Genomic DNA, 25,992 nt, shown 5'->3' with positions numbered 1-25,992 from the left:
AGGTGCAAGGGGCGAGGGGTTTTAGGGGGAGTGTTAAGGGAGGGCAGTTGCCTAGCATCTGTGGATAACCTCAATAGATGCCGAAGCAATACAAAAAAGACCTCCGGCTTGCTGGTTTCCTGTAGTACTATTGAAAGCTGGCCTGGCTTTGAGCTCCTTACACGGTTAAGAAAGCATTTGAGAGGACATTTCTTTACTTGTTTTGTTGTGTTCCCTCAGTGCTCACAGAATGAAGAATATATGCTCTTGGAAAAGGCAATTTAGTCACTTCTCTGATAAATAATGATTTTGATCTCATAAAAGTTATTTCGTTTGCCGCACATGTTGCTGTCTAGCATGCACATTTCTATAAGTAAAGGTTTGTACAAAGTGTGATGCATTTCACATGTGCTCAGAAATACTTCATATTCTTCATCTAATGATTTTTTCACACGTCCAATCCTAATTCAAGAATGTGGGAATGTCATATTTATGAGAGGATAATAAAACTAATTTATGGCTTTTCCGAGGAAACCTTTGAGAGGGCTAAAGAGGGCCATCGTTAGTGTGCATTAACATTCGTGTGTGTGCTGGTATGCTTCTCTCTGTGTGTGTGGAGTCATTTTAGCCAGCTGAAGTTACATTAAGAGCAGTTGTGGCAACACACAGTCGTCTCTTCCTGTGTCTATCCAGTGCGTCTGTCTATTCAGAGCATCTCAGAAGGACTGCCAGCACAGCTGGGCTCAGATCAGGTCCAAACACACAGCCAGACCACAGTAGCACTGTCACCCAACACAGATCACATTTACAATAATGACTCACAAACTCATATGGGAATAATTGTGACAACAAGATTTGTTTTCTGTTAATGGGTTGGTTGAAAGAATAAAAGTAGTACTTTTTTGTTTTTCTATATTTGTACGTAAATTTTTTTTGTAATTTATTTGAATACAATTGTTTTTTTTTTTTTTTTTTTTTTTTTCAATTAAAATTAATTTTTAATTATTGTTTTGGTTGTTTTTGTGGTAATTTCTGCTGAGATTTGCATACAAAGATTTGATGGTTAAAAATGCATACATTCTGTAAATATTAGAAAAAATATTTAAAAAAATGAAATCAATTGATGTGATTTGTATGTTTGCGTAGGATCCTCATACATGAAATTTTTATTTAAAATTTTTCTCATATTTTCGTCCTCTGACTCACAAGCCATTTTTTTTTTTTTTTTGCCAAACATGCTCAAACATAATAGAGTTGCACCAACAAACACTCACGTCCCACTGTCTTAATGTGGTACCACAAAGCCACCTTTTATTCCATGCCTGTAATTTCCATGGCCTGGGCTGTTCATAGGCAATGCTTGAAGCACATCAAGCATTGACCTTCTTCTAGTCACCATGGTGATTATGAAAGTTTTTCAGCTGGATACTAATGTGTAGGTATTTGGAGGTATAACTCCCTCAGAGCTGATTGACAAACCACTGGGGAGTTAGGGAGGAGAGCAGAGAAGGAAGGAAAAGGACAGGGACTGAAAAAAAGAGGACGGGAGAATGGATTTAGTGATTCGGAGAGAGCCTTGAGGAGTGGGAAGGATAGATTTAGGTAATAGTTGAAGTGGAGAGGAATTGAGGAAGGATGGAGAGAATTAGGGGCAGAAGGAGGTGGAGGAGGGTGCCAAGGGAGTGAATTTTAGTTTAGAAACTTAGTGCGGCAGAGGGAGGGCTTCTTTTAGCCTGAGTACACTTCCTACTGGACTCCACGTCAGGAAACAGCAGTCATTAATGACACTAATTGGCATGTGTTTTTGCTGTCTCAGCTTTAATCAGCATGAGGTGGAAAGAGAGTAAACTGTCAAAGATTGGGGGCATTTCTAACTTTCTTAAAGGAAAAGTTCCTCCAGAAATTGAAACAGTACATCGCTGCAAACCCCAATAATTTTATTTTCTTACATAAAACAGAAAATCAGCTATTTTGTAGAACCTTCAAGGGGTTTTTTTTCTCAAAAAGACTACTTTAGTAGTCAAACCTTGAGGGAGCATTCAATAAGAAAACAGTGAATTAAATGACAGGATTTGGATTTGGGTAGTTTGCATGAAATATGCAGATCAAACGTCAATAAAGAATCTTACAAACAATTTCTATTTCAAATAAATGCTGTTCATGACTCTTTCCACAAAAATGTTAAGCATGTTTCAACATTAATAATAATAAGAAATGGTTCTTGCGCACCAAATCTGCTTATTATAATGATTTCTGAAGGATCATGTGACACTGGAGACTGGAGTAATGATGCTGAAAAGTCAGCTTTACCATCACAACATTTCACAATATAAGTGTGCTACTATTTAATATGTTATTATTAATATTTATCAAATAAATGCAGCCATAGTGAGTGATTCTAAAAGCAGATAATAGGTTTATGTTAGAAGTAGCTTGAAATTTAAGTCATTATTGACTGGGAATCTTCCACATTTACAAACCAAACATGACAAATTAAAATATTTTTTTTTTAAGGAGCTCCTGGTCAAAATATGTTTCCTTTTTATAATAAAGAGCAGCTTGGACATTCTTGAAAATATCTTATTTTTTGTTTTACAGAAAGTCATATGATTTTGAAACAGGTGAACTATTCCTTTAACCGTGGTGACCCACACACACACTCACACACACACTTATGTACTTACTAAGCCCAATTTCCTTGCCTTCAATGCCCACTTAGAACTCTGTATTGTGCTGTGTAATGCAGAGGCCTAACCTTACGCCATCCCAGAAGCCCCCGCTCTGTGCTCGGCTTAAGAGACCCCTCTGCTCTCCATCTCTGTCCTCCCAACGGCCCTCTCCAGGCTCCAAAAAATGGAGAACCCCCAGGGGAAACAAAAAGAAGATGAAGAAAAAAGCTAAAGAAATATGCAGAGCGCCGCTCTCAAAGTTGTTGCCCTGGTAACTGGTGAGGGCAAGGGACTGCAAACAATGAAGCCAGATCCCTTTTTAAGTGTTGCTAATTAGCTTGCCTCCGCTTGCTCTTTGTGTTTGCCATCTTAAAAAGAGACTAAAGTCAACAGGGAAAGGCGTTGGGGAAGAGAAGACAGAATGCTGGTTTCTATTTTTCTTCTCCTTAATAGCCATGGATGGAGATAGAAGGGAGATGAAAGCTGCTTTCTGCCGAGTGACGTGGATTGATGATATAGATTGATGCAAGTGATGTAATTAAATATTGATGAAGAAGATGTGAAATCTGCAGCTGGTTCAGCTTTGTTGAAGGTTTGCTGAAAGAAAGTGTGTTTGCTTCGTCGTATTTACTTGGTGCATCTTTATAGGACATTTTGAGTTTTGGGAGAGGACACTCCAGTAGCTGCTTCTCTTTCGCCCACGGTATTTGTGCTTAAAGACATGAGATGTGGGCTCATAGCACACGGTTTTCTCTCTGTATACATTTATCTCTCTTTACACGTCTTCAAATCTCCCCACTCCTGTTCAAACACAGGGTAGAAACTTTCCCTATGCTGTATATTCTCTTTGGTCATTTTCAGAAGATCAGTATTGCTTGAACCATTACCAGGTGTAAAGTTAAAATCAAACTAAAAACCCAAACTTTCTTCTCCAAGCGAACAGTTTTGAGTGCTCCTCTTTTTAAACAATGCACTGTGTGTGTCTTTTTTACTAGCGAACTTTTGGCAACATCCCGAGTGCATATTATTAATTTTTTTCTTTATTAATAAAAACAAAGAAATGTGTTCCATATGTCTTGGTTTGGATGGGAAGCCCTGCTGCCAGTTAATGCTGTCCTCACCATGGAGACCAGGTCAGTCTGTTTAGCATGTGTTTGTAGGAGGATGGTTTTGGACGGTGTCCCATTGAGCTAGGTCACTCATGCCGTGACTCACATCGCACCCCAACACCTTCGTATTGCCCTGAATCGTCCCTGCAGACTCGCTCCGAGATCTTGAAAAGCTCTTAAATACGACAAGACCTTGAAAGTCCATTTTTGCTTATTAGTTTTTGCAGTCCGCACAGCAGAGAGAGGTTGAAACCCTATCAAAAAGAACTTTGTTTGGCTGCCAGAAGGGCGGTGTTAAGAAAACCGCAGCAAAACTGCCGTGCAATTGCCATCAATTAGCCGGCTGTGCGGCTGCCGAGGCTGGAGGATTTCGAGACGACCCGTATCCTGAACTCTCCAAGCTCTCTCTCTCTTTCTCTCTCTCCGAGCTGTCTCAACGTTGAACTCTCACTAATGCTGTGGTCCTCAGCACTACAAAGTGAGCTCACGGTGCCAACAACGAGGTAATGATGCCCAGAGAGCCCAACCATAGATGGATTACACATCCTCTTTTGCTCTTTCAGTATGGGACATGGGGATAGGTTACTGCCAAGAGAGACACCAGGTACATATGAGCTCATTCGAGCCTCTTTCACCGTTTGCCTTTTCCTAATGAGTTCAACAGCCTTGCAGTCCTTGCAATCTTTTTCACAGTTTTCAAAAACAAAATCTCCCTGACATCTGAAACGCTGCTGCTGCTGCTATAGTGTTGCAGCTCATATTTACTTTTTGCTTTTTTTTTTTTTTTTTCCCCAGCAGGCTTTTTGTTTTAACATTTTGGGGGAGTTAGAGGTGAGCAACGCACATCTGGAAAGCAGCAGAAGCAGCAAGTTTCAAAAAGGTCCCTTTTGTGAAAAATAGGATTTGAAAAAAAAATAAAGCGGTCAGGGTTTTCAAACATTACAGCATATTTTGAAATTTTTTCCTCCCTTAGTTTTATTTTTTTATTGCCTTGGCTCAAATTCCCCCTTTCCTCATTTTAATGGCTGATGGGAGTCTGCTGTAGCCGTTTAAATTTTAAGGTTTCGCCGTAGCCTTTCTAATGCGGAAACATTACATTAAATGGCAGAAAGGGACAGCGGCAGATGTTTTTAGATAATTTCGCCTTTAAATAATTCACTCAATTTTGCCATTTTCAGATGCGTGTTCTAATGGATGTGAACAAAAACAAATGTGAAGAGTGACTGCGAACCACACGATGGAACAGGAAGTGACAAATTAAATTCGAACTTGGGCCAAAATGGCACGAGGTGGGGAAGAAAAGGAGAGAAATATGGTTAGAAGTGCAGTTTATTTGTAACCCACCATGAAATTGGACAGCTCTGCAGGCTATGACAGTAATGAGTCATGGGGACCAAGTTAAGACCTACGATCCCGTCGAACAACACACACCTCGTCCCGTAGCCCGGGGGGGACAGCTGCTAACAGGCCCAGTATGTAGACAAAGCTCATTTGGTCGCCAGCTGTGTCAGAGCGTTCCAGCATTAAAATAGAGTAAGTCTGGTTCTCTGGCAAACAATAATTCATCCTTTAGTGATTATCGGTGCAGATAGTCTCTCTGGAAAATTACGTTTATATTGGCCTGGCCAACACTCCATAAGCAACAGTGCGTAAATCTTTCAATTGTGTGGACAAACAGATCTGCGGTGGCAGATTCCTCTGACAGTTGACAGTGATGCATTTGATACATTACAAGCTGCCGCTACTGAAAGCCATGCTTCACGTAAATATGCCATTCAGATACAAAGCAATCCCACAAGTTGTCACACTCGTAAGAAATAAAGCGGCTACCGTCAGAAGTGGCGAAAGGAAAGAAGCGGGTGCATTGTGCGCATGTAGTTACTCAGAGTTTGAAGAGGTTGTACTAGCAGGTATGATTACTTTTGCCAAATCCCTCACATGAGTGATGTTTTGGATGCCGGCTTGTATTACATCTGTGAAACTTTTCTTTCATCTCACCCCTCTCTTCTTCTGTTTCTCTTATCCAACGCAAGCAGAAACAGAAACAGCCCAAGTCTTCATTTTAGACACATTACAAGGAGAAAGCTGAACTTCCTAATTCCAGATGGATCAAGCCTGAACCTCAGAAGAAGCAGCTTTTGGAATAGCTTTACTTTTCTTTTAAGGTTGAATGGCACCGGTTGGGGGAAAAAAAGGGTGTCTTTGTCTTCCTCGCTCCGCTCCTGATTCAGAGGTGGCTATCATGCAGGGTGCATGCTGAACAAAAGCACCCAAGTGTAACGAGTCTCCCCTGTTTGTACTGCTAAAAGAAGGTTAAGTTCAGTTCTTTTTTTCCCCTGGTGCAACGCGGGATGTTTTTTTTCCCCCTAAACTTTACCATTCCAGTCTCGCTTTTAACACTATTGATGTTGAGTAAGGGGAAAATAAGCTTTGGCAAGTTATTTATGAACTGCCATTTTCTAAATTGGAAATATATTCAGTCTTCATACCCTTAAAATAGTTTTTTTTTTTGTGTGTGTGTGGCATGTTTAGGTTTGTTTGTAGAGCGTCTGACCACATCTGTCTGTGCTTGTGGTTGTAGTATGAGGTAGGTAACATTACTTACATGAAGAGAACACCCTGTTGCTTTCCTAAACAGTCTGAACAAATTACAGAGTACATCTGAAATAGAAATTATTATATTATAGAAATCTGACATCACCTATTTGCGTTTAGTCAAACAATTTCGCCACAAGGTGCTGAGACACTCATATTTGTTAAGTTATATTATTTATTTTTTGCTTATAATAAAGCAAAGTAAAGAATCATCTTTTTTTTATTTAGTTGTTTCTCCTAATCCATAGAGACATGGAAAGCTCAGAATTGTCTCATACTGTGCTCAAATTTGTCAATTTGAGTTTTAATATAAAAATTTCCCATAATTTAGTTCTCATTCTAGTGCTTTAGTGTATATCAAAAAAGATCTAATTTGTCAGATTTATCCTAAAGATTTTTATTAGAGGTAATGTTTTATATTTAGGTGAAAGTCAACTCCATGAGGTCTCCTGAGCTTTGTAAAACTGGTTAGGACAAAAACATTGTTGTGTCAAGTCGCAATGTGTGACATAATTCCTCAAAGCAGTTTTGAGTGCGGGTAAATATGCCATTTGGCAGTAGAAGCCAAAGTGTAAGTGGAGCTTGTTGACAGGGGTTTATTTAAGAAGGAATTAAAAATGCAGCACTGCGGCCCTGAGGGAGGCCATCACTGTTACTTCATTGACCTCTTCTAAAAGGGTCCTCACTTGCTAACTATAAATAACTGCACATCATCAGCACAGAGCTGGGGGTTTGATTGGTTGAGTGTGACCAGCAGCAAGATCTGTTTCATAAAGTTGATGTACAGTAGATGGGCCAAAAGGAAAGACAAATTTATTTGAATTAAGATAAATAAATGCAGTGAGTTTACATAAAATGCAATGAGATTAATCAGACAAAAAATAAACAATTTCTAATAAAAAATAATTAAGTGAAGAGTCTCAGTAATCTTACAATGTCATCTAAAGTTTTAGAAAGAGACAATGTCTTAGACTGTGTTCTGATTTCAGTAAGAACTGTTTAATATCTAATTTGTTTCTCCTAGACAGCAACAAGATTAAATGGGCAACTATTTGATTTATATTTATTTATATATTTAGTTGAGTGTAGTTTTGCGGAATAGTTTTTAGTATTTATATTATTTTTACCGTTTTAAGAAAAACACATTATACAAATAAAATACAAATAAAGGATTGCACTTTGTTTCGTACTTCCCGCCTCTTTCTACCCTAATCGGCATCAGTATCGCCTGAGCTTCTCCCAGCATACAGTGGCAGCCTCAGTCTGTCTCCACCTCTGGATCCGCCAACTCCAGTAACATGATTCCCTCTGACCCTTTGTGCCACCCTGGCCCCCCTACCCCTCTGCCGCCATCCACCCTCCCACACCCATGGATGGCCCACCGTGGGCTCTGTTTTTCTACGGGGGTGGTTGCGGGGGGACGTTGCAGGCGTCAACAATGGTTCTCTGTCAGCGATGATGGATCATTCCAGCATATGGTGCCCACCTGTCCGCCGAGGAGCCGACTTCACTGTTTAGATTTAAAGGAGAGAGAGAAAAAGCGAGCGAGCGCCCCGCGTTCTACCCTCTCCCTCATTCTCACTCCCACAAACACAGGCGGATTAGGGCTCCGATTCATCACCTCCCAGTCGTGTTTACTTAAGCAACCTGAGCGTAATGAATAAAAGCTGGGACATCTAGGAAAGAGGTGCGCAATCACCCTTGTTTGTGTGTTTAACCGTGTTGTTTTGGAATGTCTGTCCTAAAGCCGCTCAAAAATTTAATCGGCCGTATTATTATTGGACTCAGGCACATCTGCGCGCACGGACGTGACTGTCACAACTTTTTTAGAACGAGAGCGAGTCGTACTATGTGCGTATGCCAAAACGAATTCTTCCCTGGTATTTTCCCATAATGGACCCTCACCTTGAGGGCCCCCTCCTTCCCTCTCTCCTACAAAAAGAAAAGAAACTCAGTTGTCAGCCATTTTTTTTGAAACCCCTTAAAGAGGGGAGGGTGAGAGCCACGAGAAAAAAGGAAAAAAAGAGGGGGAAAAGATGGAAGAAGAAGGAGCCCCCATCCCTCCCCCAAATCTCCCTACACCCACCCTCTGACCACCCTACACCCTCCAGCCCACACCCCCACGACCCTGCTGAATTTAAAAATGCTCTGTTATTAAAGGCGATGTCAGGAGTGTTGATTTACGGGGGGGCTGATGACAAGTCAGAAGAACTCACACACTGTGCTGCTAAGGCCTCCAAGCTGGGCTCTGACCTCTTCACCCTCCCCTTCCCCTCTCTCTCTCTCTCTCTCTATCTCTCTCTGGCTCGTCCGACCGCCCGCCCTGCACTGCAATAAAACCTGTCTAACTAAACAGCACAATGGAACTGTTGTTGGACCCGGCCAGCCACGGCCTCCCTCATATTTTCTTTAAAGGTGCAGCGCTCACCAGCGAATGCCACAAGGCTTTGGGAGAGAGATGGGAGAGAGAGATAAGATGAAAGTAGGTAAGCGAGAAGAAAAGAGCAACTCGTTTCCCTGTTTGAAATCTGGATGTATTTTTTGCTCCCTGCTTAGATGTATGTATGGAAGTTATAAAGCGTTTTTTCCCCCCTGTTTGTACTCCAAATCTTTTTTTAACCTCCACTGTTCGTGAAAGCAATAAAATTGGCAAGTCAGACTCAATAGATTCTCCAGCCACAGAACAGAGCCTCTCTCCTGGTGCTCAGAGAGACTCACCGACCCCAGACGCTCTCATTTTGGGCCCATTTAGTGCCGCCAGCCTCCGGTGCCACTGCTGAGCTCAGTGCATCATGATTAAGAACAGCCTGACCACTTGTTCATCACTAGATATTGTGCCTTCTCCTTAAATGATTAGCTCACCCCAAAACAATTTTTTCTCTTCCACATTTCATTCCAAACTCATATTACTTTTTTTAGTGCAGCACAAAATGAGATCTTAAGCAGGAAAACTGAGCAGCTTATTTCCATACAACCAAAAGAAGGAGCTAAATAAATGAATTAAAAATAAAAGGGAAACTAATTCATATAAAATAATAAAAATGTTACATACAACTACATAATATTTCAAATCTGTGACTTTCCTTATTTTCTTTATTGTTCTATGTATTTATTTTTATATATATATATATATATATATATATATATATATATATATATATATATATAAATATAAAAAAAATTGAGCAGCACAAAATGAGATTTTAGATCATGTCTGAGCAGCTTTTTTTCCACAAAAAAAGTGTTTTTTATTGGTATAAATAAAAAAGCACAATCACAAAAGCATAGACTTTCACATACACTATATGTAGTACAGTATATTCCAAGTCTTCTAAAGCCATTTGATAAATTACCATTTTATGGACGGCTTTCATGTTACTTATGTTTTATTGTTTTTAAAACACCACCATATACTTTGGTGGTTATTTTTTGCCATAGTTTTTGATAATATGGAAAAGAGCTGCTTGGACATTCTGCTTGGCAGGGCAATTTTGTCTTTGATAAGAAAAATAAATATATATGGCTGATTTTGATGGTGAGAAAATCATAATGAAATGTACATTTATAGGTAAATTATTCCTTTTAAGATAAAAAAATAATAATAATAATAGTCCAAGAGAGTGAGCTTGAGATGAAGCTAATGTGGTTTTAGCCTAATAGTTAAGGCTGGACTGAAAACACAAATTTAGGGGTGGTCCTATTTAGGGGTGACCCAGTCACTGCCAAATTACTGATATCACAATCTATTACTATATAACCCCTGAGCAAGGCACTTAACCTCTGCTCATTCCAGAAGGGGCTGTGCATTAATTTAATGCATTGTAAATTGTTTTGGATTGAATGTGTGCACTAAATGGCTACCATTTAATCCAAATAATAGTGGCATTTATGAAAATCAAAGAAGAGTTTAATAAAGTGGTAATCAGTGCAGCAGCTTTGACCAATTGTTTATCATTGTTGCCAGACAACCATCTGGTCCAAGTTGTCTCTGTGCATGTGTGTGTGTGTGCACGTCTGTAAGAAGTAATTCACACCACATGCCATCAGTAGAGTGTGTATTCTCAAAGCTAGTCATAGCTGGGAGGTGCTGCCGGTCACTTTAGCTTATCCAGCCCTCCGCTGAGGTCATGAGCGCAGATGGAGGGGGGTTGGAGGGGTTCCTGCAAGCATGTGTGTGTGTGTGCGCACAGCGCTCAATTGCGACCTCAGCAAAAGTAGCAAGTGCTCTTGATGCAGATGGTTTTCATCACACCGACCGCTGCATGCTCTCTTTCTCTCATGTGCCGATTGTACAGGGGGCCTCTCGCCTTTTTTGCCCCCCCTTTTTCTCTAAAACCACCACCACCCCCTCTACAATAAAAAAGACAGAGGTGTATCTCTTTTAAATGGATTGGCACCATTTATTTAGAGGGTCCTGGACTGCGCTTTGAAATACATCCTCCCACACATTTAGCCAGTGAGTACTTCTGCAATTGATATAATGGCTATAAGCACTAACAGTCTATTACTGATATCAGATCAGTGCTAAATGGCCATGTTTTAATGGGATAATTCACCCAAAAACTCCTATGACTTGCTGTCTTCTGGAATATTCACACTGCTTTTCCCTTTACAACGATATCATAGATTGACCAGCCATCGTCAAGCTCCAAAAAAAAAAAAAAAACTAAAGAATGCTTTGACTTATGATGGCACTTTTTTACAACCTTTTTAAGCCCTAAAATCTCATTTGTGCATAGGTTTGACACCAAATACCACAGATTAAATTTGGGGACGGTAAGATGTAAAAAAAAAAAAAATTATAATAATAAATTAAGTGATTTAAGGTATGAGTGCCAATAATAATAATAATAATAATAATAATAATAATAATAATTATTATTATTATTATTATTATTATTATTATTATTATTAATCATTTGTGCAATGTTTTCTATTTTAATATATGTGACCCTGGACCACAAAACCAGTCTTAAGTGTACATTTATCAAAAATGAAATCTGAAAGCTGAATAAATAAGCTTTCCATTGATGTTTGGTTTATTAGGATTTGGCCTAATAATATTTGGCCGAGATAAAACTATTTGAATATCTGGAATCTGAGGGTGCCAAAAACAGAATACCTTTGAAGTTGTCCAAATTAATTTTTTGGCTATTGCAAAAAAAATATACCCCAGTGACTTAAAACTGGTTTTGTGGTCCAGGGTCACATATTTTAATAAGTAATATATTCCTGTAATGGCAATGATGATTTTTCAGTAAAAAACTACTTACTTTTTTTTTCTTTTTGTTCATCACACAAAGCTGTGTCTGACTTGAAAAGACTTTGAATATACTGTTTGAGTTGTATGGGCCACTTTTAAGGTGAAATATCCTGACACGGGGATAAGTAAATAATGACACTGGGCATTTCTGGGTGAATTATCCCTTTAATGACAGTGAATGTTAAACCATATAGATTTGCCTTCAAAGTGAGTTTACAGCTGGGTGAACTATTAAAGCTGGCTTAAAATGTCTAAAACTTGAATAGTTTACAGTCTAGGACTTTTTTTTAGGTTAGCATATGCATCAGAGTATGACTCTAAGGATTTATGTTCGGTGTCAGGTCTTTTTATTTTATCTTTTTTTTTTTTTTTTTTTTTTAGAGGGCTTTTCACCCCCTCCATCTTTTCATAAATCAATATTTACTATGTAACCTTCCTCTCTCTCTTCAGAGCCAGGAAGCAAATGTGCATCCTGATGGTGCTCTTCAAAAAGCTGTTTGCCCGCTGATTTACTGTTGCAGGGTTTTTTTTTTTTTTTTGAGCGGCACATTTTGCAATTGGACCAAAGATCCTGTGCGGGTGCAGTCTAAAAAAAAATACTGCCGTCATTTCTTCGTAGGGTAGCGAACCATCACCACATGATGTGGGACAGACATCATAGCAGGCAACGCAGTGATGATCTGAGGGAGTGTGAGAGAAAGGAAAAAAGGGTGCGGTAGAGTTACAGAGTTGCATTTTCCCTCATTCTTAAGAGAAAGAAAGGCCCCTGTCTGGTTCTGCATGGGAGGGGCCCCACACACACTCAGACTGGCAAACAGGTGGGGCCCACCAGGCAGCGCTAAGTGAATCCCTCCTGTGATTTTGAGGAAATAAGAGCAGAGTGCAAAGGTGTTGTGTATGTGTGGTGCTCACTGCTGTGTTGTCTCTGTTTCTCGTGTCCACAGGCCCTCCAGGCAGCACGCCAGTTCATCCTCCAGCAGGCCACAGGACTCAACTCCCCCAGCAGCAACGAGGTCAAACAGAGCCCCGTGCAGGTATGAGTGCCACACACTCACACAAACACATATAAGGATTCACAAGCATAGAAACAGATGGAAGCATATGCATAGATAAATCAAGTTTCTGTCCTTTTATTTTCAGCCATCATCACCCAGCCCTATTTATCATCATGTCTTATTTTCTCAGATCTTTGTCTGTTAAAGTTCTGAATCTGGTTGTCTCCCATCCCCACTTTGTGCTATATTAAAGACTAGAGTCATAAATGTGGCTCTTTGTAGTGAAGCGCTGAACAATGGCACTACTTTAAACTCAAACTTCATTTCTCATTGGGCAGGAAGTTAAACTTGAATACACATTCCTGTAGCATATGATCCCATCGACACACTCACATATGCACAGACACACAGGAATCTAGAGAATAAATGGAAAGTTGATTTTTTTTGCCATTTTTTTCACTTTATATAACCTATCCCAGGTTCAGGCCTATCAATTCCAAATACTAAGTTTATTAGAATGTTGTTATATATATATATATATATATATATATATATATATATATATATATATATATATATATAAAATAAAATTTTATATATATATTATTTGTTCATTCTCCATATAGGCCAGGTGATCTTTTTAGAGTAAACACCAATTTTTAGTAATACACTGTGCATTTTGCATGCGGGTTTGTAATGTTTTATCACGGTGTGTCTTCATGCCTGCCATGTTGAATTGGGGCAGTGGTTGTAACTGCCTGCTTTAGCACAGCTGTCAAATATGACAAGACCCAGTCACGTTTACACCAGAGTAAAGGTTTGCTATCACAGTCATATAACATGCTTCTTCCTATATGAACACTGTTGTGAGACTAACACAGACTGGCACATAGGTACAGATTAGGGTGCCTGATAGAGATGGAGGAGAAAGTAAGATGAGCAAGGCAACCCCTAATAACAAGCAGGAAAAGAGGTGGATGCAGTCAATACAAGCATGGAGGTGAAAAGTAGAGAGTGCAAGTGAATGAACGAGTGAAGGGGTGTGTGAGAGCCACCCAGAGTTTTTCAAATCATCAATAATCCAGGAGGATGACAGTTTAAATGACCGTGTTGAGAGGTTTTCCCTTCAGGGTAATTAACATTATCAAGGAACAGCAGGTTACCTCGTTAGTGGCTCACTCGTTTAATTAACAAACCACATTAATTAGATTGAACCCTGGGCTGAAGTTTGCTTCAGGCCCTGTCCACACGGAAACGCGTTTCGCTGTATACTCATAAATTTTGTAGCGTATAAGCATTTCGTCCATATGGATCTGGCGTTTTGAGAGAGTGAAACCGATATTTTTTTTTAACTTGGTTCCAGAGAGGATAAATCTGAAAACGCCAACATTTGTCTGGTAATCAAATCCTTATCTTTTTTTTTAATGATGATGTCAACACCCCTAATCAGACACCGCTATGTCACATAATGGAAACAAGAACACGAACACTGAACGATTTTCTTATTATTACCGTATTTTCGGACTATAAGTCGCACCTGAGTATAAGTCGCATCAGTCCAAAAATACGTCATGATGAGGAAAAAAACAAATATAAGTCGCACTGGACTATAAGTCGCATTTTTTTAGAACCAAACACCAAGAGAAAACATTACCGTCTACAGCCACGAGAGGGTGCTTTATGCTGCTCAGCGTAGACTACAGGAGCACAGAGCAGCATAGAGCGCCCTCTCGCGGCTGGAGATGGTAATGTTTTCTATTGGTTCATTTCTCTTGGTTCATTTCTCTCAGTTCATGTCAAATTAATTTTGATAAATAAGTCGCACCTGACTATAAGTCGCAGGACCAGCCAAACTATGAAAAAAGTGTGACTGAGTCCGGAAAATACGGTAACTAACATTAACACAGATTGATAAATGTATTGTTCCATGTTCATTTGTATATCGCGCGCAAGATTTATGCGCATAGTTCAAGTCTTCTCCGTTTTTAGTGTTTACAGCGCCACATAGGGGTATTGCATGTATACAACATGGTTTTGTGCCGGTTTTGTGTAGACCTTGTATATGCAGATTTCTTGAGATGAGGGAAAACAAGATTGGACAGGGAAAACTCTGGCTTGTTGAAAAGTCAAAAAGAGATAAATCAATGGAACCTTTTTTTAAGACTCCATTTTTTCACAAGTTACTTTTTTTGTCTAAGAGACTTGTGGTATTAATTTTATTTCACTTTTTTGAAGGAAAGGGAAAACAATAAAAGACTTGCACTGAAAGGGGCTCTAAACATCTAGGGATCAGAATAACATGGAGACGAGGGTATTTTGGTGAAGTTTTGCACAAGAGCAAATCACGTTTTCTCTCTAAAGGGAGTTACAGAGCATATAGAGAAGTGTATTCTCAGACTGGATGTTATAAGGCAGTGTTCACATACAAACCACAATATGATGTGTTCTCATGAACTCTGTAGTCTGATCCACTGACCTCGACCCATGACCCTCAGTAGAGCCGCAGGTGAGGCTTTTTATTTGGGCTTCTAGGGAAGTCTTTCCCATATCAGCACAAGGCCACCCTAAATATTGATAAAGGTGAGCCCTGAGATTCTGCTTTGTAGTATCACTTCCTCGTCCACTGCTTCAGGGCATCAACCGTCAAACCTTCCCTGCCACGGTCTCTGTACATTCCTAGTTTTTCTGTTGGGTTTAAGGGACCGCAAACCACCCCTTGTTTGTATCACTGTGGAGCATTTCCATTACTCTTGACTCTGGAACAAGAAAAATGTCTGGTGTATAGATTTATGAGTCATGTTGGAGAACTAGATTTTTTTGTAGTGACGCGTCATACCATTTACCCTTTTGTAAAAGTTGAATCAGCTGATTATTGCTGTTATTTCACCTCTCCTTTAACTCTCAGGGTCTTATTTCAGAGTTTTATTTTTTATTTCTTTTATATTTTTTTTATGTGTTTAAATCCATTGTCAGGGAGAGCAGGGTATGGAAGTCATTTAAACTAATCAATGGACTATCAGAAAATGCCCACCAGTAAGGTTAACAGCAGTGTGATGAACAAAGAAATCTCTTGGGGCCTGATAATTAGATTGTAAATTGTATGTCTTCTTCTTTGTCAGTGATGAAGAGGAACAGAGTTTTTTTGTCTGATTCTTCAATCAATAGGTTCTTCCCCAAAACATTTTATCAATACTCTTTGCCTTTTTGGGATAGTAAGGGCTGGAGAATCATAGATAGATATTGTCCTTTATTTGTTTATTTATTTATTTACATATTTAAATTATAATATAATAAAATCCACACTCTTAAAATAAAGCTCCATTGCACTATAGGAGTATTTTTATCTATGTGTATAAGGTGATGAAAAGGGCACAGAATTCATCATTATGGCTATATAGACCCATTTTTCACACACACACACACACACACACACACACACATATGTGGCTTCAGTCCCATCTCTGTTGGTAATTGAAAAGAAAAAGTGTCCTCTTTTCATTGTGTTATTGAGGACCTCGTTTAATTAAAAAAAAAATGAAAAGACTCATTAGAGACATGCTAATTAGTTTCCTTCTCTTGAGCGTTGATAGAGAGGCTGCGTTGCCACGGTAGCTCTGGAGCACCACATCCGAGATGATCCGATGGAGAGATGAGTGACTCCAGCTGGAACCTCCACCTCTGAGTGGTGAACTTTTACAGCATTGACCCTAATGAAAATTTACCTCTTGTGTTTGTTCTTCATCACGATAAAACACAATGCAGTGCTTATCATGCAAATAGCCACTTAAGAGCAGGTTTTGTTAAGAATTCTTTGGCATTTCTGGAAACCGGCATGAATATAGACACCTCAGATCAATGGGGACAAAGACAATCCGTACTGGATGAAGCCCTTTTTCTTGAACTTTTATTTTTAAAAACTCTCTGTTTTGTCCATTAAGAGGAAATGCTTAGCTTGCACTTTTTTTTTCCTTTTCAAAGAGGATATTTTGAAGAGAGAAAGGGTTAGAGAGGGTGACCCAGAATGCGAGAGGCCTGACAGATTGAAGGCGCGAGAGAGAGAAAGAGCGAGAGGAGAAACACCCAGGGCCGCAGTGGCCGTTTCAGAGTTTGGGTTTAAGCAGTGAAGTGTAAAAGTCCATTTTTTGATCTGAAACATGAGTGAAAAGTGTAATGAACGCGGTCGATAATGGGCTTTTATATTTCCGCAGTCCAGTCATCTCTTCTGTTGTGTTCCACTGGAAATTTGTTGTCATTTTTATTCTGGGGCAGTGAGGCGTTAGATAGAGCCACAAATGTGTGTGTGCGAGGTGACGTCCGCAGAAAGCCAGGGACTAATGGAAGAGGGATATGAAAGACGGAGTGGTGGGGGGATTTTCCACTTGAACTTGCCCGAGTCGGGGCACTCGCGCAACAGTGGATTTTCATTTGTCCGAATGCTGTCCGAATGCTGTCAGAGAAAGCGGTCCCCAGACGCGAGCTCTGAATAGGGGGAAATAAGCAAGTGACAGCTCAGAATTCTCTGCTTTTCTGGAGTCGCTCAACCCTGCAGCCCCTAGTGGCTGGCTTTTATTACACACCACACTCACAACAACAAGCAGTCGCAAACTAAACTACCCGTACCACCACCATGTACTGTATAAGAAGCGCGATATGATAAACACCTGTGGGAGGTAATGGGGCTACCTTGGGGGGACGGGCAGCGATGGGGTAGTTAGATCATCCTGGAACAAATTAGCTTGTGAAAAGGTGGCTGTGTGCTCCAGGACTCCTCTATTTAGTCTGGAAGACATCATCACAGAGCCACCTGGTAACAGCGCCTGTAGCCTTTCAGCGGGCCCGTTATTAAAATGACAGACCTCTTTAGCTTTGCATCCCACTCAATAGTGACCCTTCACTCTCCACATGCGGGCTAATATCTTCCAGGCTTTTTGAAGGTGGCGGTGTGACTGTTTAAAAGCCCGCTATGTGGGCTTATGCTAACCCCACCTAGCTTCCCTTATCGCTTCCACCTGAGAAATGTGACCTCTTGTGACCTCCTGTCAGGATAAAGAGAAGGGCATTTTTCTGGTGGAACAGTGGAGGTATTTTGTTCTCCCGTTTATGTGTTGATAAACACACTCTGCTATACCTTGATAGGGGAAGGGTAAATATAGTTGGGAGAGTTTGCATTTTGCAGTTTAGCACTGTTGCCAAGTGCATGTGAAAGTCATGGTGATCTGGTGGAGATGAAAAGTGATCATGTACATTTGGACATTATTGCAAAAAACTCTGAGAGGGTGATGCTGAGGAGTCTAAAGGTGTTATGTAGCAATAATGGCTTTGTGTGTAATATCATAATTATGTAATAATTATTTTTTAAAATTTATATAATTTTTTTATAATTATAAAATATTTGTTTATGCATTTTATAGTTGCATTCAACTATAATATATATATATATCATTTTATCCAAAAATACATAAGAACAAGTGTTTTCCTTAAGGACACAGGTTGCTAAGTGGTTCCTTGAGACTTTTTCTTGTGGTACAGTTTTTATAATTCCCTCATCATATCTGATAACCTGCGTCTCTCCCGTATTTGTTTGGGTACACCCTTCCTCCATCCTTTCTCTTCCTGTTTGCCCCCTGTCTCGGACCCCTCTGAGCCTCCATAACCCCAGCCTTAACCTCCATCCCCCTTCCCTGGCATCTTCCTCTCGCCTCATGGCCCACCACTTGGTATTGGTTTTGCGAGGCAATTAAATGCACTGTTGTGTAAATGAGATGTGACGGCTTGTTTACCGGCTTGAGCCCATGGGCAGTAGACTCACGAGCACAACCGTGAATAAACTGATCATAATTGCCATCAGCACAGACTGCTGGTACCTTAGTGCAGGAGGAGAGAGAATTAGAAAGTGTGAGTTGTGGGTTGAGGTTAGGCAGTCAACCAGTCCTCCATCGCTGAAGTGAGTAATTATTTTTGGTAAACAGTGATAGAATGTTGCATGGATGCTGCGTGTGATATCTCCTCTAGTCGTCTCCTCAGAATTTTTTTCTAGTATCTCTCCCACTCCAGGGCCCCGCGATCTTCCGATGAGCTAGAAGACGGATTGTTGAGATTGACTGACTGTGGTGTTTATATATTCTTTCTAACTTAATAAGCCTCCATCGTTCTCCATTACACCTGCGCAGAAACAAAATCTTCCTATTTGTCATGTTTTATAGCGCCACCTATTGTCAGATCCACAGCTTTTTCCGAATCATGCTTTTATGTGTATGGCTTATATTTTGTGAGAATCATATGTATTATAATAGGGATGCACCATATATTGCTTATTGCTTATATTATAAATGTTCTTTAAAATATTGGTTTTGTCTATGTTGGATATTTAGTGCATGCGGATTTACCATTTATATTTTTATTACATTTTTTTATTTTAGTTTTTATGTTTGCATCACCAAACATTTACTTAAAATCTATCTTTGAAAACACAGTTAAGGGAGTCTCAAAGATTCTCAAAATGAATTTTCATTTTTTTGTAATCTGTAGCATTTAATTGTTTATAATGTTTTAGGTTTGATTTATTTATACAGATTATTATAGTATTTTAATATCTGCCATGTATTGGTTATTGATCTTAACATTATATTTAATGTTGGTTTATTCTATTGGATACAATTTTAACATTGATGCACCCTGCAAAATGTTATAACATTTGGGCTCAAGACAAGTCCAAACCTGTTTGCTGTTTTCTTTTTGTGGCCTAAGATGTTCTTTTCAGTACAATCGCACTTTACAGATTTCCTTAATTCATCCTCTCATCTTCTGGCTCTGTGGATAATTGTGTTTCTGAGCTGTTACATGACACCCTGTCTCAGATTTTTAGAAGAACTAAACTCTTCCTGCTTGTTAACCAGGATTTTAGATTTGGATGACCATACTCATACTCCATACTCTTGACATAGTCAAAGTAATTCTTTAGCCACCTTTCGACATGAGTGTCGCTCTGTCGTAATTCATACTCCCAAGTCTGAGCCGAGTTCCCTCACAGTCTTTAAAGTGCTAGACCTTTGTGCTCTTCTCTAAATTCTTCAACTTTAAGGGCCGTTTATCAGATTTCCCCCCTTCTTTATATGGACAAGTATATTATTCCTCTCCAGCTATAAAAAGCCTTTCAAGAACTCAGCCAGTCCCAATTACAGCTTTATGGAGCTGATTTGCCACGTCTGTCGAAAGTTTAGTAACATGTTTTTATATGCTTTCACTTGAGGCTCTTTTGCCCACTTTTTCTTCTGCTCCTGTCAGTGTTTGTGTGTGTGTGTGTGTGTGTGTGAGTGTGTGTCTGTATGCACCATGGCACTACATGTGATAATTACCCTGTAATATGGAATGGCAAAGAATCCTCCAGAGTATGGAGATGCATTCATCATCATCCATTTATTTAAATACCATAATTTAGTGTACAGCTCATTACTGGGAGGTTGACCTTTCCCAAAATGAAGATCTCCTCTATACCTCTGTACTCGCTGCCTGGTTTCTTTCTTTCTTTCTTTCTCTCTCTCTCTCTCACTCTCTTTTATTTCCTTAAAATGCTAATAGAGATAAATACAAAGAAGGTCTTTCAGATATATATATATATATATATACATATATATATATATATATATATATATATATATATATATATATATATATATATATATATATATATATATATATATATATATATATATATAGGTCTTTCAAATGTATCACTGATTCATGAAAACTTTCCAGTTCTAATATTGTTGTGTCATTGCAATATGTATGATGCTGCCTAATTAAATTTTGTCAGATAAACCATTCCAAATATATTATAAATATTCAATATATCTCTCTTCTATACATCATGATTTTTTTTTCATCTTAAGCGTCTTTTTTCACAAATTCTTTGTGTTTTAGTTTACTCCAAGTGCAACAGGCATTGATTACCTTGCAAGATGTGCTGAAACTTCCAAATCTATTTTTAAATAGCAAATAATTTGAGTGGCCACTTCATTAGAGCAGAAACGGTTACAACTTATCGCTGAATGCATTGAGACGCTCCATATATCTACACTAATGGAATCATATTGAATCCAGGAGCACAGGTGAAACAGCTAGGGGAGAGAAAAAAATGCTTTTAAGTATAGATGGTTTTAGTTTAATGAAAGTGAGTCATTTGGCAGACTGACAGTATTTTGTGCTGAGGAGGATTTCGTATTAAAACACTCTCTCTTGTTCCCCTTCAGACCCCACATAAACCACACAATGTTGGGCTTTGGCCGCGGGTCTGTCTGAAGGTTCAAAAGAGATTCACATCATCATCCTTGTGTCTGTATTTTAAAGAGCTGAGGGTGGTTGATAAGACTGATTGTAATTTATCAAGGCCTGAAAAAAAGGAAAAGCCAGATTAAGGCTCATTGGAATGCATTCTCTGTCCTTACTACTTCCTTTATGACCTCTGGGACACATCGCTCTTCTTGCAGCTTGGCTTGCCTCTCCTCTCTCTCTCTCCCTCATTTCCCATCTTTTCTCTTTGTTAATCAGTTAAACTTGCTCTTCAAATAGCCCCTCTAATTACTGCCCCTCTCCCTGCGAACGGCCATCTCCCCCGCTGCTCTCTCTCTCTGTATTGAAGCTGACCTCTGTCAGTAGTGGGTAGCTCTATGTGGTGCATGTGGACAGTGCTGGTGAATCTTAATGGTGGTGGGAGGCACCAGAGGTGCCACTGAAGCTGGCTTATTAGCAGACAGTCTCAGACGCTTGTGGAGATCAAATGCATAACTTGCATTATGCGCTTTCTCTTGCTCAGATGGTGCGCCACTTACAAACTCAATAGATGGACTCTGTTTACTGTATTCTGTGTTTTACCTCCTACATGATCAAAGGTGGATGAGATAAGTGATAATGACCTCTAGACCTCTAGAGCCACCCTCTGCAGATGATCCTTGACCTGCGTGCCACTGATTGGTGGAGGCTTGCAGGTTAACCTACGGTATAAAAGCATAAACCCTGATATTATTTACTTTTATTTACAGAACAAGCTATATGTTAGTATTCCTGTTCATATCAATGGCAATTGTTCAGCCACCATAGGACTCTCTAAGTATGCAATCTCCACGCTAGCTTTGCTCTTCTGTGCTTCGCGCTTTTTTTTTTTTTTTAAAGCCGGTTACCTGAACTATGAATTCCATTTGACTAATTACAGCGCAACTCTCTCTCTCTCTCTCTCTCTCTCTCTCTCTCTCTCTAGTTAGAGAGAGTTACATCATTGGCCACTAGGGCTACCCATGTTAACCAACAAAAACTCTTTGGGTACAACCATAGACTGTATAAAAACATGGAAGTAGTGTCCGTGACGTCACCCATGGATTTCTAAAGAGCATTTTTGAAGCTCAAAGTGGGCGTGTTCCATAAATGTCCTGGAGGGAGGGGAGAGAGACACCAATGATCTTCTCGGCTGCTCTCACTATGCGTAGCAGAGTCTTCCGGCAGGACGCTTTGTAAGCCTCATACCACACAGTGATGCAGTTAGTCAGGATGCTTTCTATGGTGCCTCTGTAGAAGGTGCACATAATGGGGGCCGGGGCTCTGGCTCTTCTCAGTTTGCGGAGGAAGTAGAGACGCTGTTGTGATTTCTTGGCCAGTGCTGCAGTGTTGTCGGTCCAGGAGAGGTCCACTGTGATGTGCACACTCAGGAACTTGGTGCTGCTCACTCTCTCCACAGTCGCACCGTTGATGGTCAGAGGAGCATGCTGAGTGTGCGCTCTCCTGAAGTCAACTGAAGTCTTCTCCACTTTCAGAGAGAGATTGTTGTCACTGCACCACCCGACCAAGTGGCTCACCTCGCTCCTGTAGTTTGTCTCATCCTTGTTGCTAATGAGACCCACCACAGTCATGTCATTTGGAAACTTACTGAAGAGGTCGGAGTTTTGTGACGGTTTGCAGTTGTGGGTCAGCAGAGTGAAGAGAAGGGAGAGCCCCAGTGTTCAGTGTGTTGGTGCTGGATGTGTTGCTGCTGACCCGTACTGCCTGAGGACTTCCAGTCAGAAAGTCCAACAGCCAGTTGCACAGCGAAGTGTTGAGCCCCAGCTCGACCAGTTTGTGAATGAGCTGTTGAGGGATGATAGTGTTGAATGCTGAACTGAATCTATGAACAGCATTCTGACATATGAGTCCTTTTGGTCTATATGTCTGAGTGCTGAGTGGACGGCAGTGGCGATGGCATCATCGGGCGACTGGTTGGACAAATATGCAAACTGGAAGGGGTCCAGGGAGGGGGGGGGACTTGATGTGGTGCATGACTAGCCATTCAAAGCACTTCATGAGGATGGGAGTAAGTGCAACAGGACGGTAGTCATTGAAAATGGGCAAAAAGGTGGGAACTGGTTGCTGAAAACACTCTTACCTAGCTCGTTAGTTATAAAAAATTCACCCCCCTCACAGTTGTCACGAATGTCAAAATTAGCAATATACACAAAAAAACACTTTTTGTACCAGGCTGTAAACATTTTTTTTTTTTTTTTGCTGCTGTAAAGTTGATCATTTTAACATGGGGAGTCTATGGGACTGACTACTATTTGGAGCCAGTTGATGAATTGAGTGGCCAGTTGATGAATTGCAGTTTCAGTCACTTCCGTGTTGGTTTCACGAGAGAGACCAGAAGGTTGCAGCTTGGATGCAACTAAAAAAAACCTCCAAAAATTGCCTGTTGAATAGATAAAACGAGGAAACTGATCAGAATTCTTTTTTTTTTTTGTTACTGAATATATTTTAAATATGTTATGATTTGTATATTTTTATTAAGAAGTATATATTTTTTTAATGTTTCTCAATATTGCATCTACATATTCCAAAGCCTTGTCTATTTATTGCAGCTCCACTATAGGCCAAGTGCTCTTTCTATGGCCAGAGCGAAAGGTGTCTCAAGTCCTTTGCAGAATGTTTTTTTTAAATATAGTAAATGAGTGTTCAGGCTTGATAATTCACAGTAAGGTGCTCGCCACTGTGCTTCTGCTCATCAAGCAAAATATCTCCCTTGCCTTTCTTTTTCTTTGCATGCTAATTTAAAGAGAGGAAGAAAAAAAGGAAGAAAAAAAATTAAATGCATTTAATAAATGCCTGACTTCAAATGGTTGAGGTTTCGGGCTCCTCTATTACTGGGTCTATTCAGCGGCAAATGAACGGGGGGAATCATTTATGGGTGAGAGACAAAGCCGAATGAAAATATAATTCCGCATTGTGCTGCGCTTTTGTTAGCGGCCGTCAAGTCCCTAATGGCGCGCTTTTGTTTTCCCGCACTACTCTGAAACCGTAGTGTCGAATTGCATGCTCCGCTCACGTTGTGTAATGGCCCGCCTTTGTGATATTAGATTATAGGGGCAATTAATGGCGTCAAATCTTAACAACTCAGCATTCAGGCGGCTCGTCAATCCCACTGTCGCGCCGCAATAGAAGGTGTTATAACTCTGGTAATTATTACGCCTGCAACTTGAAAATGTCAATGAACGTGTGTATAAAATAGAATGTATGGGTTGTCACTAGCGGGAGAATGGGATGCAGAGGAGCAATTAATTACAGGTTTTCATTTCGCTCTTTTCCAGTGACAAGCAGCCGCGTGTGGCAAATTGGCGTGCCGCCAAGTGCCCACCACACCGAGCCCCCTCTTTTGCCCTATCTAACATTCTGACTCCCCAGTTGCATGAACAAACAGCACACACGCATACAACACATCCCTCCATCCCTGGTCGGCCAGGTGGCTCTTGCCTTGCCTTCTTCTCTGGGTGCACATGCTCGCTTTCAAAGCTGTAATTGTAGGCCCTTGATGTTTTAACCCTTGATTTAATTCATCAAAGGCGGGTGCCTGAATTTTGGCAGAGGACCGAAAGCTCTAACTCTCACCCTTGTTGGGATCCGATGCATGATATCATCAGCTGAAATGTGTCTGTGCTTGCTAGCTTTAGCTGTAAGCGCTAGTCTAACATAGCCTCACCTCCGTCACACCTATAATTAATCAAGGTGAGTGGCATGCCATCCCATAAAATGCGTCTGTCTTGTGGCGCGTAAGTCATAGAGGGTAAAAGAGTGTATAATTTTCCTCTTTGTCTCTGTCATGGATTCTGGGAAGGGTTCTCCCCTTCTTATAGTGAAGGATATGGATGGCTCGTTTGATTGTGATAGGGAGGTTTACAACACAAAAGTATTGGACAGTCAGCGATAACCACGAAGCTTGCGAGCAGAAGCTTTCATCCCGCTTTCCGGTGGGAAATAAAGCCGGTGTTCGTATTTACCGCCAATCTTGTTTACAAAGTCAAATCAGCCCTTTACAGATTTAATTTGCGTCTGACAGCTCTCTCTCCTCGTCTTTCCTCCCCTTATCTCACCCCCTTCCTCCACCCCTCCTCACGAGCCCTCAAGCTCCGAATAGATAAACTGCTGAAAATATGAGCGCTCAGGCGCTACATGAAAACAAATGAATGCAAATATCAGATCAGACTGGCAGTGGACTGGGAAGTCGTCATGGTGTTGCCTGTCTTTTTTTTATTCTCTTTGAGTGGAAAATGTAGATAAATGGACGTATTATGCGGGATTGTAGTTTACGCTCATATGTCAGCTTCAAGCCAGCCGTTGCCTGTAAATAGCTTTATTTTTATTGAGCAGTTGCAGGGAGATGATCAGTTCTGGCCCTTGAGCAGTAAATAGGAAAATAAATGGAACACCACTGAGCGGCTGTCTGTGTGTGTGTGTGTGTGTGTGTCAGTGGAAGATTGCTAGTTGCATTCGAGGAAGCAGCCGCAAATTGTACTGGTGGAAATTGCTGTTCCATTAAAAAGCTACCCATAAGTTCACAGAGTGGCCGGTCCTACATCATTAAAGAATGTAAGCATGTACTGGCGGCCTGCCTTCAGGCTTTTTCAAACCTTTTCTCTTTTACGCACACACAGAGTAAGGTTGACTATGACCAATATGAGAGTTTCTGGACAGCTGATGGACTGCCGCTGGCCATATTTTGGCAGTACTACATCTGTCAGTTATGTGTGTACATGTTTTTATGCCTTTCAAACTTAACATAAACATTTGGATTTCTGTGATGTCTCGAACATTATTGTTATTAATTCTGCTGATTTAAATCAAGTTATCAAGATGAGATTCTGAAGAACCAACAGGAATTAATAGTCTTGGAAGCATCAAACAAATCAGTGATATTTAAATATGAAATATAATGCTAAAAATAATATGGGATTTCCTATGGGGCCATTGAAAATGTTGGTAGGGCAAGTAAACATCTGAACTAATGGCCCTGGCTGGGCCTGGAGAAAGAAATCCTTATTGCTGAGCCCAGCTCTCTTTCCGTTTCTCTCCTTTTCTGAATATTTGTCATA

General features: G+C 40.2%; 1 protein-coding gene across 2 annotated transcripts in view; it reads left to right on the top strand.

The window, feature by feature from the left end:
- Nucleotides 1–25,992, top strand: part of LOC113055232 (forkhead box protein P4-like) — a 122,604-nt gene that overhangs the window by 49,400 nt on the left and 47,212 nt on the right. For both annotated transcript variants that reach the window (XM_026221352.1, XM_026221353.1), the window contains exon 3: nucleotides 12,560–12,649. In XM_026221352.1, the coding sequence (XP_026077137.1) occupies nucleotides 12,560–12,649 (90 nt within the window). The remainder of the gene's footprint in view (nucleotides 1–12,559; nucleotides 12,650–25,992) is intronic.

The sequence above is a fragment of the Carassius auratus genome, chromosome 36, assembly GCF_003368295.1.
Source record: "Carassius auratus strain Wakin chromosome 36, ASM336829v1, whole genome shotgun sequence".
Lineage (NCBI taxonomy): Eukaryota > Metazoa > Chordata > Actinopteri > Cypriniformes > Cyprinidae > Carassius > Carassius auratus.
Note: the sequence above shows the minus strand (reverse complement) of the source record. Positions and strands in the feature narration are given on the sequence as shown.